Genomic DNA, 15,038 nt, shown 5'->3' with positions numbered 1-15,038 from the left:
GTAAGGCAGGGGTAAGACTTCATAAATACATGGTCCTCATGCTTGTCCCTTTGATTTGTGATGTAAGTTTTTTATGGCTATTTCTAGGATGATAAGGTAAGATAGTTATCAGTGAGTCAAATTGATTTAATTGAAAAGACTAGAAATGTTACAGATCTATACTGTGATGTGACAGCGACAGCTTCCGGTAGAAAAGCGAACTACAATACCAGAAAGAATAATGCAGTACTATGCTGAAACCGGCGTAGTGTTTGGTGGCGCTGTAGAGCTGCGATGTGTTTGTTGTCTCCGAAGACCCGTCAAGATGTCTGACATGGAAGATGATTTCATGTGCGACGATGAAGAAGATTATGATCTGGTAAGCGTAAGTTTACATAATACGTTTCTATTTCCTTGTTTATTGATGTTTAATCAGAGCTGTTTCCTTAGCTAGTATATTTTCATTAGCTAGGTCGGAGCAGGGGAGTTAGCTAGTTAGGTAGCTAAACTACCTAGATAGATAGCTAGTTCAGCTAACGTTAGCATAAAGGCGAGGATAGCTTGCAGTTGCTGCTAGTGCTAGCTAAGCTCGGCTGCTTGGCATGGGGGAAACTGAGTTTGCTATAGTATACTGAGTTAGCTATACTAGTCAATTTATTATAGCATGTTATGTTACCATAGCTAGCCACAAACACAACCGTTTAGCTAGCTAGGTGTAGATAACTACCCTGTGGCCGCGCATGCGCCGTTGCTGGTTAGAGAAAACAGCTAGCTACTTAGACTCATTAGTAAACAACTATGGCAAGCCGTTAGCCCAATCATAACATCTCTGTCACGTTATCAATCTTTGTTGTGTTAACTCATAGCCAGCTAACTTATGTCCTGAGTTTATGTCTCAACCCAGGAATATTCCGAGGACAGTAACTCAGAGCCAAATGTCGACTTGGAAAACCAGTACTACAACTCCAAAGCACTGAAGGAGGATGACCCCAAAGCAGCTCTCAACAGCTTTCAGAAGGTGGGTACTGGCTACTCACTCGCTCCACTCACTCACAGATTGATGAGTGTACGATGGTAATGTATACTCTCTATTGGCAGGTATTGGAGCTGGAGGGAGAGAAGGGAGAATGGGGGTTCAAAGCCCTAAAACAGATGATCAAAATCAACTTCAAGCTAGTAAGAAATGAAATGCTCTGTGGTGTTGTCTCAAAATGTCTACTCTCCGTCTCTGAGTCCGTATGATTAGTGCTTGTGAGTTTGTCTTTATGACATACTGTCATTCCCACTGCAACTCAATGCCCTGTCTCCTGTCGAACTGTGTGTGTCCTGCAGACCAACTTCCCAGAGATGATGTCTCGGTACAAGCAGCTGTTGACGTACATCAGGAGCGCTGTGACCAGAAACTACTCAGAGAAGTCCATCAACTCCATCCTAGACTACATCTCCACCTCCAAACAGGTATAGACGCAATACCTGGAACTAGAACAAAGGGTTTTTGGCCTCAAAGCTCAGATCTTTATTTTGGCTCAAATCTCAAGTGATGTGAACTGTTTGTTATTCCATTTTAAAAAAAAAACTTTTTATCAATATCAATTTCTTACAACTTTTGTCTTATATGGCCAATAAAGTTACTGACTCTGGGTCAGTCCTATTGGTATGAATGAAGTGGTGGTAGTGGTTCCATGTTCTACATGACTGAGGTGTTAATGTAGGCTGAGGTTCATGTTCTAGGTGACTGAGGTGTTAATGTAGGCTGAGGTTCATGTTCTGGATGACTGAGGTGTTAATGTAGGCTGAGGTTCATGTTCTGGATGACAGGTGTTAATGTAGGCTGAGGTTCATGTTCTAGGTGACTGAGGTGTTAATGTAGGCTGAGGTTCATGTTCCAGGTGACTGAGGTGTTAATGTAGGCTGAGGTTCATGTTCTACATGACTGAGGTGTTAATGTAGGCTGAGGTTCATGTTCTGGATGACTGAGGTGTTAATGTAGGCTGAGGTTCATGTTCTAGGTGACTGAGGTGTAAATGTAGGCTGAGGTTTATGTTCCACATGACTGAGGTGTTAATGTAGGCTGAGGTTCATGTTCTGGATGACTGAGGTGTTAATGTAGGCTGAGGTTCATGTTCTACATGACTGAGGTGTTAATGTAGGCTGAGGTTCATGTTCTAGGTGACTGAGGTGTTAATGTAGGCTGAGGTTCATGTTCTACATGACTGAGGTGTTAATGTAGGCTGAGGTTCATGTTCTGGATGACTGAGGTGTTAATGTAGGCTGAGGTTCATGTTCTGGATGACTGAGGTGTTAATGTAGGCTGAGGTTCATGTTCCAGGTGACTGAGGTGTTAATGTAGGCTGAGGTTCATGTTCTAGGTGACTGAGGTGTTAATGTAGGCTGAGGTTCATGTTCTAGGTGACTGAGGTGTTAATGTAGGCTGAGGTTCATGTTCTACATGACTGAGGTGTTAATGTGGGCTGTGGTTGGTTGTTTTATGTGTCACAGATGGACCTGCTGCAGGAGTTTTATGAAACGACGCTGGACGCTCTGAAGGATGCCAAGAACGACAGACTCTGGTTCAAAACTAACACAAAGGTAGGGTGTGTCAAAATAATATCAGCTTTTTCCTAGTGTGCACTCAGTCACTACTTCCCACAAAAATCAAAAAGCAGTGGATTGGTGGTGGCAGGGACTAGTAATTTCCTCTCAAATCAATAAAGTGAGGTGAACAAGTGAGAATTGGGACATATGCATGTAGTACACAATGTTTCTGTTTATTTCTATGGGTAGGACAATATCTGATTTGTCAGGCCTCTGTGTTTGGGAGTTTCTACCTCTGCAAAGCCCTAGACTGGTAGCGAGATCTGTTTGTGTTAAATTGTTTGCCAAACATCACCCTAACATCCTTATTTAGTGATAGTTATAGCACAAACATAGAAGTTGTTGTTGTCTCTCAGCCTGATTTAACTGTCGTCCTTGTGTTGTCTCTCAGCCTGTTTTAACTGTCGTCCTCGTGTTGTCTCTCAGCCTGTTTTAACTGTCGTCCTCGTGTTGTCTCTCAGCCTGTTTTAACTGTTGCCCTCTTGTTGTCTCTCAGCCTGTTTTAACTGTCGTCCTCGTGTTGTCTCTCAGCCTGTTTTAACTGTCGTCCTCTTGTTGTCTCTCAGCCTGTTTTAACTGTCGTCCTCTGGTTGTCTCTCAGCCTGTTTTAACTAAAGTCCTCTTGTTGTCTCAGCCTGTTTTAACTGTCGTCCTCGTGTTGTCTCTCAGCCTGTTTTAACTGTCGTCCTCGTGTTGTCTCTCAGCCTGTTTTAACTGTCGTCCTCGTGTTGTCTCTCAGCCTGATTTAACTGTCGTCCTCTGGTTGTCTCAGCCTGTTTTAACTAAAGTCCTCTTGTTGTCTCTCAGCCTGTTTTAACTGTAGTCCTCTTGTTGTCTCTCAGCCTGTTTTAACTGTAGTCCTCTTGTCTCTCAGCCTGTTTTAACTAAAGTCCTCTTGTTGTCTCTCAGCCTGTTTTAACTGTAGTCCTCTTGTCTCTCAGCCTGTTTTAACTAAAGTCCTCTTGTTGTCTCTCAGCCTGTTTTAACTGTAGTCCTCGTGTTGTCTCTCAGCCTGTTTTAACTGTCGTCCTCGTGTTGTCTCTCAGCCTGTTTTAACTGTCGTCCTCGTGTTGTCTCTCAGCCTGTTTTAACTGTCGTCCTCGTGTTGTCTCTCAGCCTGTTTTAACTGTCGCCCTCTTGTTGTCTCTCAGCCTGTTTTAACTGTCGTCCTCGTGTTGTCTCTCAGCCTGTTTTAACTGTCGTCATCGTGTTGTCTCTCAGCCTGTTTTAACTGTCGTCCTCGTGTTGTCTCTCAGCCTGTTTTAACTAAAGTCCTCTTGTTGTCTCTCAGCCTGTTTTAACTGTCGTCCTCGTGTTGTCTCTCAGCCTGTTTTAACTAAAGTCCTCGTGTTGTCTCTCAGCCTGTTTTAACTAAAGTCCTCTTGTTGTCTCTCAGCCTGTTTTAACTGTAGTCCTCGTGTTGTCTCTCAGCCTGTTTTAACTAAAGTCCTCTTGTTGTCTCTCAGCCTGTTTTAACTGTAGTCCTCGTGTTGTCTCTCAGCCTGTTTTAACTGTCGTCCTCGTGTTGTCTCTCAGCCTGTTTTAACTGTCGTCCTCTTGTTGTCTCTCAGCCTGTTTTAACTAAAGTCCTCTTGTTGTCTCTCAGCCGGTTTTAACTGTAGTCCTCGTGTTGTCTCTCAGCCTGTTTTAACTGTAGTCCTCGTGTTGTCTCTCAGCCTGTTTTAACTGTCGTCCTCGTGTTGTCTCTCAGCCTGTTTTAACTGTCGTCCTCGTGTTGTCTCTCAGCCTGTTTTAACTGTCGTCCTCTTGTCTCTCAGCCTGTTTTAACTAAAGTCCTCTTGTTGTCTCAGCCTGTTTTAACTAAAGTCCTCTTGTTGTCTCTCAGCCTGTTTTAACTAAAGTCCTCTTGTTGTCTCTCAGCCTGTTTTAACTAAAGTCCTCTTGTTGTCTCTCAGCCTGTTTTAACTGTCGTCCTCGTGTTGTCTCTCAGCCTGTTTTAACTGTCGTCCTCGTGTTGTCTCTCAGCCTGTTTTAACTGTCGTCCTCGTGTTGTCTCTCAGCCTGTTTTAACTGTCGCCCTCGTTGTCTCTCAGCCTGTTTTAACTGTCGTCCTCGTGTTGTCTCTCAGCCTGTTTTAACTGTCGTCCTCGTGTTGTCTCTCAGCCTGTTTTAACTGTCGTCCTCGTGTTGTCTCTCAGCCTGTTTTAACTGTCGCCCTCTTGTTGTCTCTCAGCCTGTTTTAACTGTCGTCCTCGTGTTGTCTCTCAGCCTGTTTTAACTGTCGTCCTCGTGTTGTCTCTCAGCCTGTTTTAACTGTCGCCCTCTTGTTGTCTCTCAGCCTGTTTTAACTGTCGTCCTCGTGTTGTCTCTCAGCCTGTTTTAACTGTCGCCCTCTTGTTGTCTCTCAGCCTGTTTTAACTGTCGTCCTCGTGTTGTCTCTCAGCCTGTTTTAACTGTCGTCCTCGTGTTGTCTCTCAGCCTGTTTTAACTGTCGTCCTCGTGTTGTCTCTCAGCCTGTTTTAACTGTCGCCCTCTTGTTGTCTCTCAGCCTGTTTTAACTGTCGTCCTCGTGTTGTCTCTCAGCCTGTTTTAACTGTCGTCCTCGTGTTGTCTCTCAGCCTGTTTTAACTGTCGCCCTCTTGTTGTCTCTCAGCCTGTTTTAACTGTCGTCCTCGTGTTGTCTCTCAGCCTGTTTTAACTGTCGTCCTCGTGTTGTCTCTCAGCCTGTTTTAACTGTCGTCCTCTTGTTGTCTCTCAGCCTGTTTTAACTGTCGTCCTCGTGTTGTCTCTCAGCCTGTTTTAACTGTCGTCCTCGTGTTGTCTCTCAGCCTGTTTTAACTGTCGTCCTCGTGTTGTCTCTCAGCCTGTTTTAACTGTCGTCCTCGTGTTGTCTCTCAGCCTGTTAACTGTCGTCCTCGTGTTGTCTCTCAGCCTGTTTTAACTGTAGTCCTCGTGTTGTCTCTCAGCCTGTTTTAACTAAAGTCCTCTTGTTGTCTCTCAGCCTGTTTTAACTGTCGTCCTCTTGTCTCTCAGCCTGTTTTAACTAAAGTCCTCTTGTTGTCTCAGCCTGTTAACTGTCGCCCTCTTGTTGTCTCTCAGCCTGTTTTAACTGTCGCCCTCGTGTTGTCTCTCAGCCTGTTTTAACTGTCGTCCTCTTGTTGTCTCAGCCTGTAAACTGTCGTCCTCGTGTTGTCTCTCAGCCTGTTTTAACTGTCGTCCTCTTGTTGTCTCTCAGCCTGTTTTAACTGTCGTCCTCTGGTTGTCTCTCAGCCTGTTTTAACTGTCGTCCTCTTGCTGTCTCTCAGCCTGTTTTAACTGTCGTCCTCTGGTTGTCTCTCAGCCTGTTTTAACTGTCGTCCTCTTGTTGTCTCTCAGCCTGTTTTAACTGTCGTCCTCTTGTTGTCTCTCAGCCTGTTTTAACTGTCGTCCTCTGGTTGTCTCTCAGCTGGGCAAGCTGTATCTGGAGAGAGAGGAATTTGGGAAGTTACAGAAGATCCTCAGACAGCTGCACCAGTCCTGTCAGGTACAGTAAGACAGGTGGTAGTCTGAGACAACGCTTAGTCTGATGGGGTTTACACAGCCATCTGAGTAGCTAAGTTCCCGATATGGCTGCTAGCAGTATTTTTGTTGTTGTTGTATACTGGTATGATCTGTTATGCTGTATATCTATGTGCACTGGAGACAGATGATGTTGCATATATATGGTCTGTTATGTGTATATCTGATCTATTATGTGGTATATCTGTATCTATGTGCACTGCAGACAGACAATGTTGAAGATCTGTGGTCTGTTATGTGCATATCTGATCTGTTAAGTTCTATATCTATGTGCAGTGCAGACAAAGGATATTGGGGAACTATGGTCTTTTATGTGTGTGTGATCTGTAATGGTGTATATCTATGTCTCTCTCTAGACAGATGACGGGGAGGACGACCTAAAGAAAGGCACCCAGCTCCTGGAGATCTATGCTCTGGAGATCCAGATGTACACAGCCCAGAAGAACAACAAGAAGCTGAAGGCCCTGTATGAACAGTCCCTGCACATCAAGTCTGCTATCCCTCACCCACTCATTATGGGAGTCATCAGGGGTGTGTTACCACCGTAGACAGATGAAACCCTGAAGGCAGCATAGCTGTCAACATTATTATATTTTACATGTATTGCATTGGAGCCACACACACAGCGGTTTACATTGAATAAATACATTGACCGTAGAAAAATAATCCCTCTTAGAATAGTAATTCTATGGTTACGCCTTGTAAACTGACGTGTAGGAAGACTCGGAGGGGTTTGCCACTATCGTGGATAAAATCGATAATATTGTATAAGATGGTAAAAAGATGTGTGTGTGTGTGTGTGTGTGTGTGTCAGTCACTGCGTGTGTTTATGTGATGTACTAACAGGCCTGTTCCTGTTTTGTCTCCTTCCCCAGAGTGTGGGGGTAAGATGCACCTGAGAGAGGGGGAGTTTGAGAAGGCCCACACAGACTTCTTTGAGGCGTTTAAGAACTACGATGAGTCAGGCAGCCCCAGGAGAACCACCTGTCTGAAGTACCTGGTGCTGGCCAACATGCTCATGAAGTCTGGAATCAACCCTTTCGACTCACAGGAGGTACAACACTCATTCAATTCAGTTTAGTTAAGTCCAGTTAAATGAAATGTTATTTATCCCCTTAGAGCAAATACTAACATTATCATTATGGAACAATACACGTGTTGGAGGCATCCCATACCTTTATATTGTTGGAGGCAACATTGCATTAATCAAATTCAAATCACCTGCAGCAAACACTGCTTGATAAAGTGTTGTATTACAGTGGCTGTTCTTATTGTGTTTTTCTGTGACAGGCCAAACCCTATAAAAACGACCCAGAGATCTTGGCCATGACAAATCTAGTAAGGTAAGAACACGTGTGTGCTTCTAGTCATCCATGGCGGTGTTGCTGATATTTTAGGGTAGAAAGCCAAGGTATCAGTTAAACAATAACGTCACTATTTACAACCTATTTCCACTTATTTGTGCTGAGTTGTCAGTTGACCCAAACTGTCATTGTTTTACATCACATATAAGTGGTTGATGGAGGTGCAACATAGTGAAGATACCCTTTAACCACGGGTTCAGCTGTGGCGTCTCTTCAACCTAATTTATGATCAGTCTGGGATCCACGACACAGAGGGTCTGCTCTGTGAGTTTGATGCAATTGCAGAAGGAAATGGAACCGCTCCTAGGCTGTGGCTCTGACACCTCTCTCTCAAAATGTAAAACAAGGCTGAGGCCTCCGTGAGCTCGTGTTTGTTTCCCAGACGATGACTGGTTGACAGGTGGAGTTGGGGAGGGGTTTCTGGTATGTCTGCTCTGAACAGTGTGAGAAGCATGAATGCCCTACCGTTCACGGGCTCCACATTCGTTAACACAGCGGATGCTGGATTGAATTGCATCGACCATAAAAAGCCCATTTGAAAGCCATTTGCTCTTTAGCTCTGGTCTCCTCCCTTAACACCATGGGACCACGCAGCCATCATACCGCTCGCTCAGGAAGGAGGCGCCTTTTGTCTCCTAGAGATGAATGTACTTTGGTGCGAAAAGTATAAATCAATCCCAGAACAACAGCAAAGGACCTTGTGAAGATGCTGGAGGAAACGGGTACAAAAGTATCTATATCCACAGTAAAACGAGTCCTATTTCGACATAACCTGAAAGGCCGCTCTGCAAGGAAGAAGCCACTGCTCCAAAACCGTCATAAAAAAGCCAGACAACGGTTTGCAACTGCACATGGGGACAAAGATCGTACTTTTTGGAGAAATGTCCTCTAGTTTGATGAAACAAAAATATAACTGTTTGGCCATAATGACCATCACTATGTTTGGAGGAAAAAGGAGGAGGCTTGCAAGCTGAAGAACACCATCCCAACCGTGAGGCACGGGGGTGGCAGCATCATGTTGTGGGAGTGCTTTGCTGCAGGTGGGACTGGTGCACTTCACAAAATAGATGGCATTATGAGGAAGGACAATTGTGTGGATATATTGAAGCAACAGCTCGAGACATCAGTCAAGAAGTTAAAGCTTGGTCACAAATGGGTCTTCCAAATGGACAATGACCCCAAGCATACTTCCAAAGTTGTGGCAAAATGGCTTAAGGACAACAAAGTCAAGGTATTGGAGTGGCCATCACAAAGCCCTGACCTCAATCCCATTGAAGATTTGTGGACAGAACTGAAAAAGTGTGTGTGAGCAAGGATGCCTACAAACCTGACTCAGTTACACCAGCTCTGTCAGGAGGAATGGGCCAAAATTCACCCCACTTATTGTTGGAAGCTTGTGGAAGTCTACCCAAAACGTTTGACCTTAGTTAAACAATTTAAAGGCAATGCTACCAAATACTAATTGAATGTATGTAAACTTCTGACCCACTGGGAATGTGATGAAAGAAATAAAAGCTGAAATAAATCATTCTCTCTACTATTATTCTGACATTTCACATTCTTAAAATAAAGTGGTGATCATAACTGACCTAAAACAGGTAATTATTGCTAGGATTAAATGTCAGGAATTGTGAAACTAAGAATAAATGTATTTGGCTAAGGTGTATGTAAACTTCTGACTTCAACTGTCTGTCATTATTTTATGGATTGTAATGTCATTATTCTAACCCAGTGACTGTTCTACTGTTGTGTGTCTACTCTCAGCTCCTATCAGAATAATGACATCACAGAGTTTGAGAAGATACTGAAGACCAACCATAGTAGTATCATGGATGACCCCTTCATCAGAGAACACATAGAGGGTGAGTGGTGTTTGTGTGCCTGTGTGTATATGTGTGGGCTTTCTCACATTTGTTGATGAACGAGACATGGAAGTATTGCATTGAAGACGAGGTTTCAACAAACTTGAGACAAACTGTACCAGTATCTGCATATTGAGATGATGTGCCCTGGTGGACGGGGGTGAGTGTGCCCTGGTGGACGGGGGTGAGTGTGCCCTGGTGGACGGGGGTGAGTGTGCCCTGGTGGACGGGGGTGAGTGTGCCCTGGTGGACGGGGGTGAGTGTGCCCTGGTGGACGGGGGTGAGTGTGCCCTGGTGGACGGGGGTGAGTGTGCCCTGGTGGACGGGGGTGAGTGTGCCCTGGTGGACGGGGTGTGGACTGAAGAGACTCTGATCAGTGCTGTTTTGTCTTATTTTCCAGAGCTGCTGCGGAACATCAGGACCCAGGTCCTTATCGCGCTCATCAAGCCTTACACTAGAATACACATCCCATTCATCTCTAAGGTAAGTCTAAGGACAGCACTGGCATCTGGACTAACTAGCCTGGTCCCAGATCTGTTTGTGTGCTTTTTTGCCAATTCCTATGGTCATTGGCATGATGATTTTTACAATACGAGTTGGTAGGACAGCACAAACAGATCTGAGACCAGGCTAGAGTTAATCATTGACTTCACTGTGTTTATTGATAATGAACTTTGCTGAGTAGATCATGTATTTATTACGTCACTGATGTTGCTGTTTGGATTGATCAAACGCCCTGTGTTCTGTCTCCTCTGTCTCAGGAGCTGAACATAGATGTTTGTGACGTGGAGAGTTTGTTGGTGCAGTGCATATTGGACAAGTAAGTTTGTCCTAGACATGCATCGGATCTGTGGCCCAAACTACCATTTAGGAGTGTAGAATCCACTGTTAGGAAAAGTGTTTTGCATCAAACAGACATTCACGCCATGGAAGACTTGTAATGTTTTCTCTAGACTCTTCCGTATTTCTATGAGGCTGAATACCTCTTATATACTACACCTAGTGCTCTTCCATTGACAGACTGACCAGGTGAAAGCTATGACCCCTTATTTCACTTGTTAAATCCACTTCAGTCAGTGTAGATGAAGGCGAGGAGACGGGTTAAAGAAGGATTTTAAAGCCTTGAGACATGGATCGCTGATGGGTTTCCTGTGTGTATCAGGATGGTCCACCACCCAAAGGACATCCAGCCTACTTGACACAACTGTGGGAAGGAAACATTGGATTCAACATGGGCCAGCATCCCCTTTCGACACCTTGTAGAGTCCAGTCCCTGATGAATTGAGGCTGTTCTGAGGGCCAAAGGGTAAAGGGTGCAACTCTACATTAGGAAGGTGTTCCTAATGTTTTGTATGCTCTAGGGCTTACGCCATTTAGTCGATTGTTTGGTCAATAGGCTGTTGGTCAACCAAGATTTTTTTCAGTCGAGCAGTAGCAAATACATTCTAAAAAATGATGGCACACGAGACACCTGTCTGATTCACGCCCGTCTGAGTGGACTAATCCATTGCAGGCCGCGGGATGGTACACCAGTATCACCAGCAGTACATTTAACATAAATGACCAACATTTCTTATCTGCATTGTTTGGTTACTGTCATTTATTTTAATGCGTTCACAATATTATTATTCCAGTCGTACCGTTGTCATTGTAGGAGTGGACACATTGTTAGCCGAGTGTGTGCCAATTTGGGGATCGGATAGTATTTCTGATTGTCTTAACTCCCCATTACTGTGGAGCTTCTCAAATACATGTTTTCTTCGCCTTCAACAGCAAGTAAACAAAGTCTGTTTTTACATCCATTGAGAATGAAAATAGTTCCTCAACGTAGCCTATTTACAAAATATTTCCAGCTCTTTCGATAACCACTCGGCATGAAAGAGGGAAAAATGTAATACACTGATCGGGTGGAAACGTCATAAAGGCCCACCTGATTACTTCTTATGTGATTTATAGGATATTTATTTTTATCAGGATTTTTTCTACCTGCGGGCTGCAGTGTTTTCATTTGTTGGCATTATGTAGGCTATTTTTACCTATTGGCAATAGAAGTTATTTTTTCATTAGGTAGAATTCTTATTGACCACATGACATTGATTTTGAGATATGAAGACTTTATTATAAATGAAATGAAACTGTTTTACAAAAATGTGCATATGAAAATCATAACTGGCACGTAGATCAGTAGAAATGGTACAATAACTTGCCAATCCAAATAGAAAAGGGTGATGACCATTCGTGTAGCCTATTACCGGCTACTTCAGGAGCCTAACGGCAGAAGCTGCAAAGGCCAGCAGCAGCGGGAAGAGGAGGGTCTGGTTGGGAACAGGTTTTTGTCTTTCTGGTTAGGCTATATTGATCTCTGGCTCCCTCTTTGGTCATTTGTGTCTTTATTTTTAATTGCAGTGCTTAAAGCATCAGACATGCTCAGTAGCCAACATATAGTTGATTTTATTCAAACAATAGGGTGTGTCTATATATGTAAAAATAAACATACACAAACTATTTTTTTGTTGTTGGGACAGCCCTAGTATACTCTGTATAGTGTACCTGGCTGACAGAGGCATCACAAGACGAAGCAAAGCATGTTTCTTGTGCATGTGTGTTAAGACATGTTTTGTGTACGGGGATCATTTGAATTCCTCATTTCTCAGTTCCTCATAGTTTCCACCCTGCACCTTGAGGAATGCAGGAGGCCAGCATGGGTCTCTGTCTCTCTCCCTCTCTCTCTCCCTGTCTCTGTTTGTGGTGTTATTCTTCCCTGTTTAATTTATTACTGGTTTCATTATTTAGTTTAGAAGTAGTGTACGTGCACACATTCAGTAACTTGCAGGCTACAAAAAGTAAAGTGATGAAAGATACCTGTAAACTGTTGATTGCTCCCGCAGTTTTATTTTGCAACGTTTTGACCCAAAGGTCCTTGTCGGCCGGATGAAGATCTTTTGATCAAAACGTTGGGCAAATAAAACGTTGGGAGAAATCAACAGTTTACAGGTGTCTTATCTAGCATGTCTTTATTATTTCCCAGGCTACTGTAGCAGACTGCTGTGTATTGTTTACTACCCTCAGCCTGATCAGATCTACGGCCAGTCAACTGGAACAGATTGACATTTGACACTGCATTGTCACAGAGCTCAACAGAATATGTACTGTATGTAGTGAAATGTGGAGGTGGTGGAATGTGTTCATCAGACAGCTTGGTGTAGATGTGATAATTGGTTGAGAGAGAGTACACACAGTGGTTCAGATGCTTGACAGAAACCAAACAGTGAAAGAAGTTCAACAATGACTCCAACTAATGCTATCCACAGTGATTTGTGTAATTTAAACCATAATCAAATGCAAATATTGATGTTGTTGATCCCATTTTTATATAAAAATGCATTGTTTTATACAATATTGTTTGATCCATTTCTAAATGTTTTCCTGACCAAGATGGAAAGAATGTTTAGTCATGTTGCTAGGATGCTAATGTCCATTCTTGTGTTGTATTTATTGAACCATTGTTCTCTGATCTCTCTTGTGCTGTGGTTTCCTCCCCGTAGCACCATCCAAGGCCGTATCGACCAGGTCAACCAGCTGTTGGAGCTAGACTACCAGAAGAGAGGGGGGGCGCGCTACACTGCCTTAGACAAATGGACTAAACAACTCAACTCTCTCAACCAAGCCATCGTCAGCAAACTCACATGATTCTGACTGACATGTGACAATGGACAGCACTGAAAGATAGGAAGGAGGATCTCAATCAACTGTTCCAATGTGTCAGAATAGAAACCAAACGATCCAGTGTGGATGGGCTGAGCGGAGAGGAGCTCCACAGCAGCACAGAGATGTTTTGTGATCTGACGCTGCGTTTCCCAGAGAAGGAGAGATACTGCTTTCTAGAAGACATCAGCGCTCTCTAAGGGACATCTCGGTTTACGTCAAGCCCTTCGTGTTTGTTTTTCACAAGACTTTAGTAGAATGATTTAAGAAATATCACTGTCAACACCTTTTTAAAAGTGCTGTATTTTTTTCAGTGGGCAGTTTGAGTACAATAACACAATGGTTTATTTGTGCCTGTTGACTGGCAGCTGGTGTTGGGAAGCCTTTTTCACAACATGTAGCTGCAGCATTGAATGCACGTTGGCTGTTGTGAATAAAACAAACTAATGTTCTCCAACTGTGTTTACTGTATATGACATTTCAATGTAGGTCTAGATACCGTCTACTTTTCAGCTCTCATGCTAACATTGGTTCCATACTATATTATTTGTAAATATCAGTATTATTTGGTAGTTGCAACAGACTCCTGTTCTTAGTGTTAGTCAATTGTTTGTGTGCAGAAACTTATGAATAGATAGATACATTTTCAGTGATGGGAGTGAATCTATGTTAACCATCACATTGCATACAGAACAGTAGCAAAGCAGAAATCTGTTAGAATTATAATCCAAAAGTTGATTCGGTGTTGTAGGCTAGACATACAGTTGAAGTCGGAAGTTTAGATACACTTTGGTTGTAGCAATTAAAACTCGTTTTTCAACCACTCCACACATTTCTTGTTAACAAACAATCGTTTTGGCAAGTCGGTCAGGACATCTACTTTGTGCATGACACAAGTCATTTTTCTAACAATTGTTTACAGACTAATTATTTCACTTATAATTCACTATCAGAATTCCATAAAATTATGTCATGGCTTTCGAAGCTTCTGATAGGCTAATTGACATCATTTGAGTCAATTGGAGGTGTACCTGTGGATGTATTTCAAGGCCTGCCTTCAAACTCAGTGCCTCTTTGCTTGACATCATGGGAAAATCAAAAGAAATAAGCCATGAAAAATAATTGTTGACCTCAAGTCTGGTTCATCCTTGGGAGCAATTTCCAAACGCCTGAAAGTACCACGTTCAACTGTACAAACAATAGTTCGCAAGAATAAACACCAAGGGACCACACAGCCGTCATACCACTCAGGAAGAAGATGCGTTTTGTCTCCTAAAGATGAATGTACTGTGGTGCAAAATGTGTAAATCAATCCCAGAACAACAGCAAAGGACCTTGTGAAGATGCTGGAGGAAACAGGTCAAAACGATCTATATCCACAGTAAAACGAGTCTTATATCGACATAACCTGAAAGGCCGCTCAGCAAGGAAGAAGCCACTGCTCCAAAACCGTCATATAAAAGCCAGACTACAGTAGGCAACTGCACATGGGGACAAAGATCATACTTTTTGGAGAAATGTCCTCTGGTCTGATGAAACAAAAATAGAACTGTTTGGCCATAATGACCATCACTATGTTTGGAGGAAAAAGGAGGAGGCTTGCAAGCTGAAGAACACCATCCCAACCGTGAGGCACGGGGGTGGCAGCATCATGTTGTGGGAGTGCTTTGCTGCAGGAGGGACTGGTGCACTTCACAAAATAGATGGCATTATGAGGGAGGAAAATTATGTGGATAAATTTAAGCAACATCAAGACATCAGTCAAAGTTAAAGCTTGGTTGCAAATGGGTCTTCCAAATGGACAATGACCCCAAGCATACTTCCAAAGTTGTGGCAAAATGGCTTAAGGACAACAAAGTCAAGGTATTGGAGTGGCCATCACAAAGCTCTGACCTCAATCCCATTGAAGATTTGTGGGCAGAACTGAAAAAGTGTGTATGAGCAAGGAGGCCTACAAACCTGACTCAGTTACACCAGCTCTGTCAGGAGGATTGGGCAAAAATTCACCCCACTT

At 43.3% G+C, this 15,038-nt stretch overlaps 1 protein-coding gene across 4 annotated transcripts; it reads left to right on the top strand.

The window, feature by feature from the left end:
* The first annotated feature begins 220 nt into the window (after positions 1 to 220).
* LOC139403866 (COP9 signalosome complex subunit 2-like) lies at positions 221 to 13,852 on the top strand. 4 transcript variants are annotated; one of them, XM_071147043.1, is made up of 13 exons: positions 221 to 358; positions 884 to 997; positions 1,078 to 1,155; positions 1,312 to 1,437; positions 2,479 to 2,568; positions 5,981 to 6,058; positions 6,450 to 6,624; positions 6,969 to 7,147; positions 7,384 to 7,436; positions 9,222 to 9,319; positions 9,720 to 9,802; positions 10,081 to 10,139; positions 12,865 to 13,852. In XM_071147043.1, exons 1-13 carry the CDS (start codon positions 221 to 223, stop codon positions 13,007 to 13,009), a joined length of 1,416 nt encoding a protein of 471 aa, XP_071003144.1. In that variant the 3' UTR covers positions 13,010 to 13,852. The 4 variants fall into 4 exon arrangements, with proteins under 4 accessions (XP_071003144.1, XP_071003143.1, XP_071003146.1 ...); XM_071147042.1 differs by having other exon boundaries at positions 1,312 to 1,439; positions 2,472 to 2,568; positions 12,865 to 13,594; XM_071147045.1 differs by having other exon boundaries at positions 271 to 364; positions 12,865 to 13,594.
* The last annotated feature ends 1,186 nt before the right edge of the window (positions 13,853 to 15,038 follow it).

Source organism: Oncorhynchus clarkii, unplaced genomic scaffold (genome assembly GCF_045791955.1).
Source record: "Oncorhynchus clarkii lewisi isolate Uvic-CL-2024 unplaced genomic scaffold, UVic_Ocla_1.0 unplaced_contig_3708_pilon_pilon, whole genome shotgun sequence".
NCBI lineage: Eukaryota > Metazoa > Chordata > Actinopteri > Salmoniformes > Salmonidae > Oncorhynchus > Oncorhynchus clarkii.
The sequence above is the reverse complement of the archived record's forward strand: the minus strand, read 5'-3'. Positions and strand labels throughout refer to the sequence as shown.

Coding starts and splice junctions, on each gene's coding strand:
- LOC139403866 (XM_071147042.1), top strand. CDS start 221: ATGCAGTACTATGCTGAAACCGGCGTAGTGTTTGGTGGCGCTGTAGAG. Junction 998..1,077: donor CTCTCAACAGCTTTCAGAAG/GTGGGTACTGGC, acceptor CTCTATTGGCAG/GTATTGGAGCTGGAGGGAGA. Junction 9,320..9,719: donor CATCAGAGAACACATAGAGG/GTGAGTGGTGTT, acceptor CTTATTTTCCAG/AGCTGCTGCGGAACATCAGG.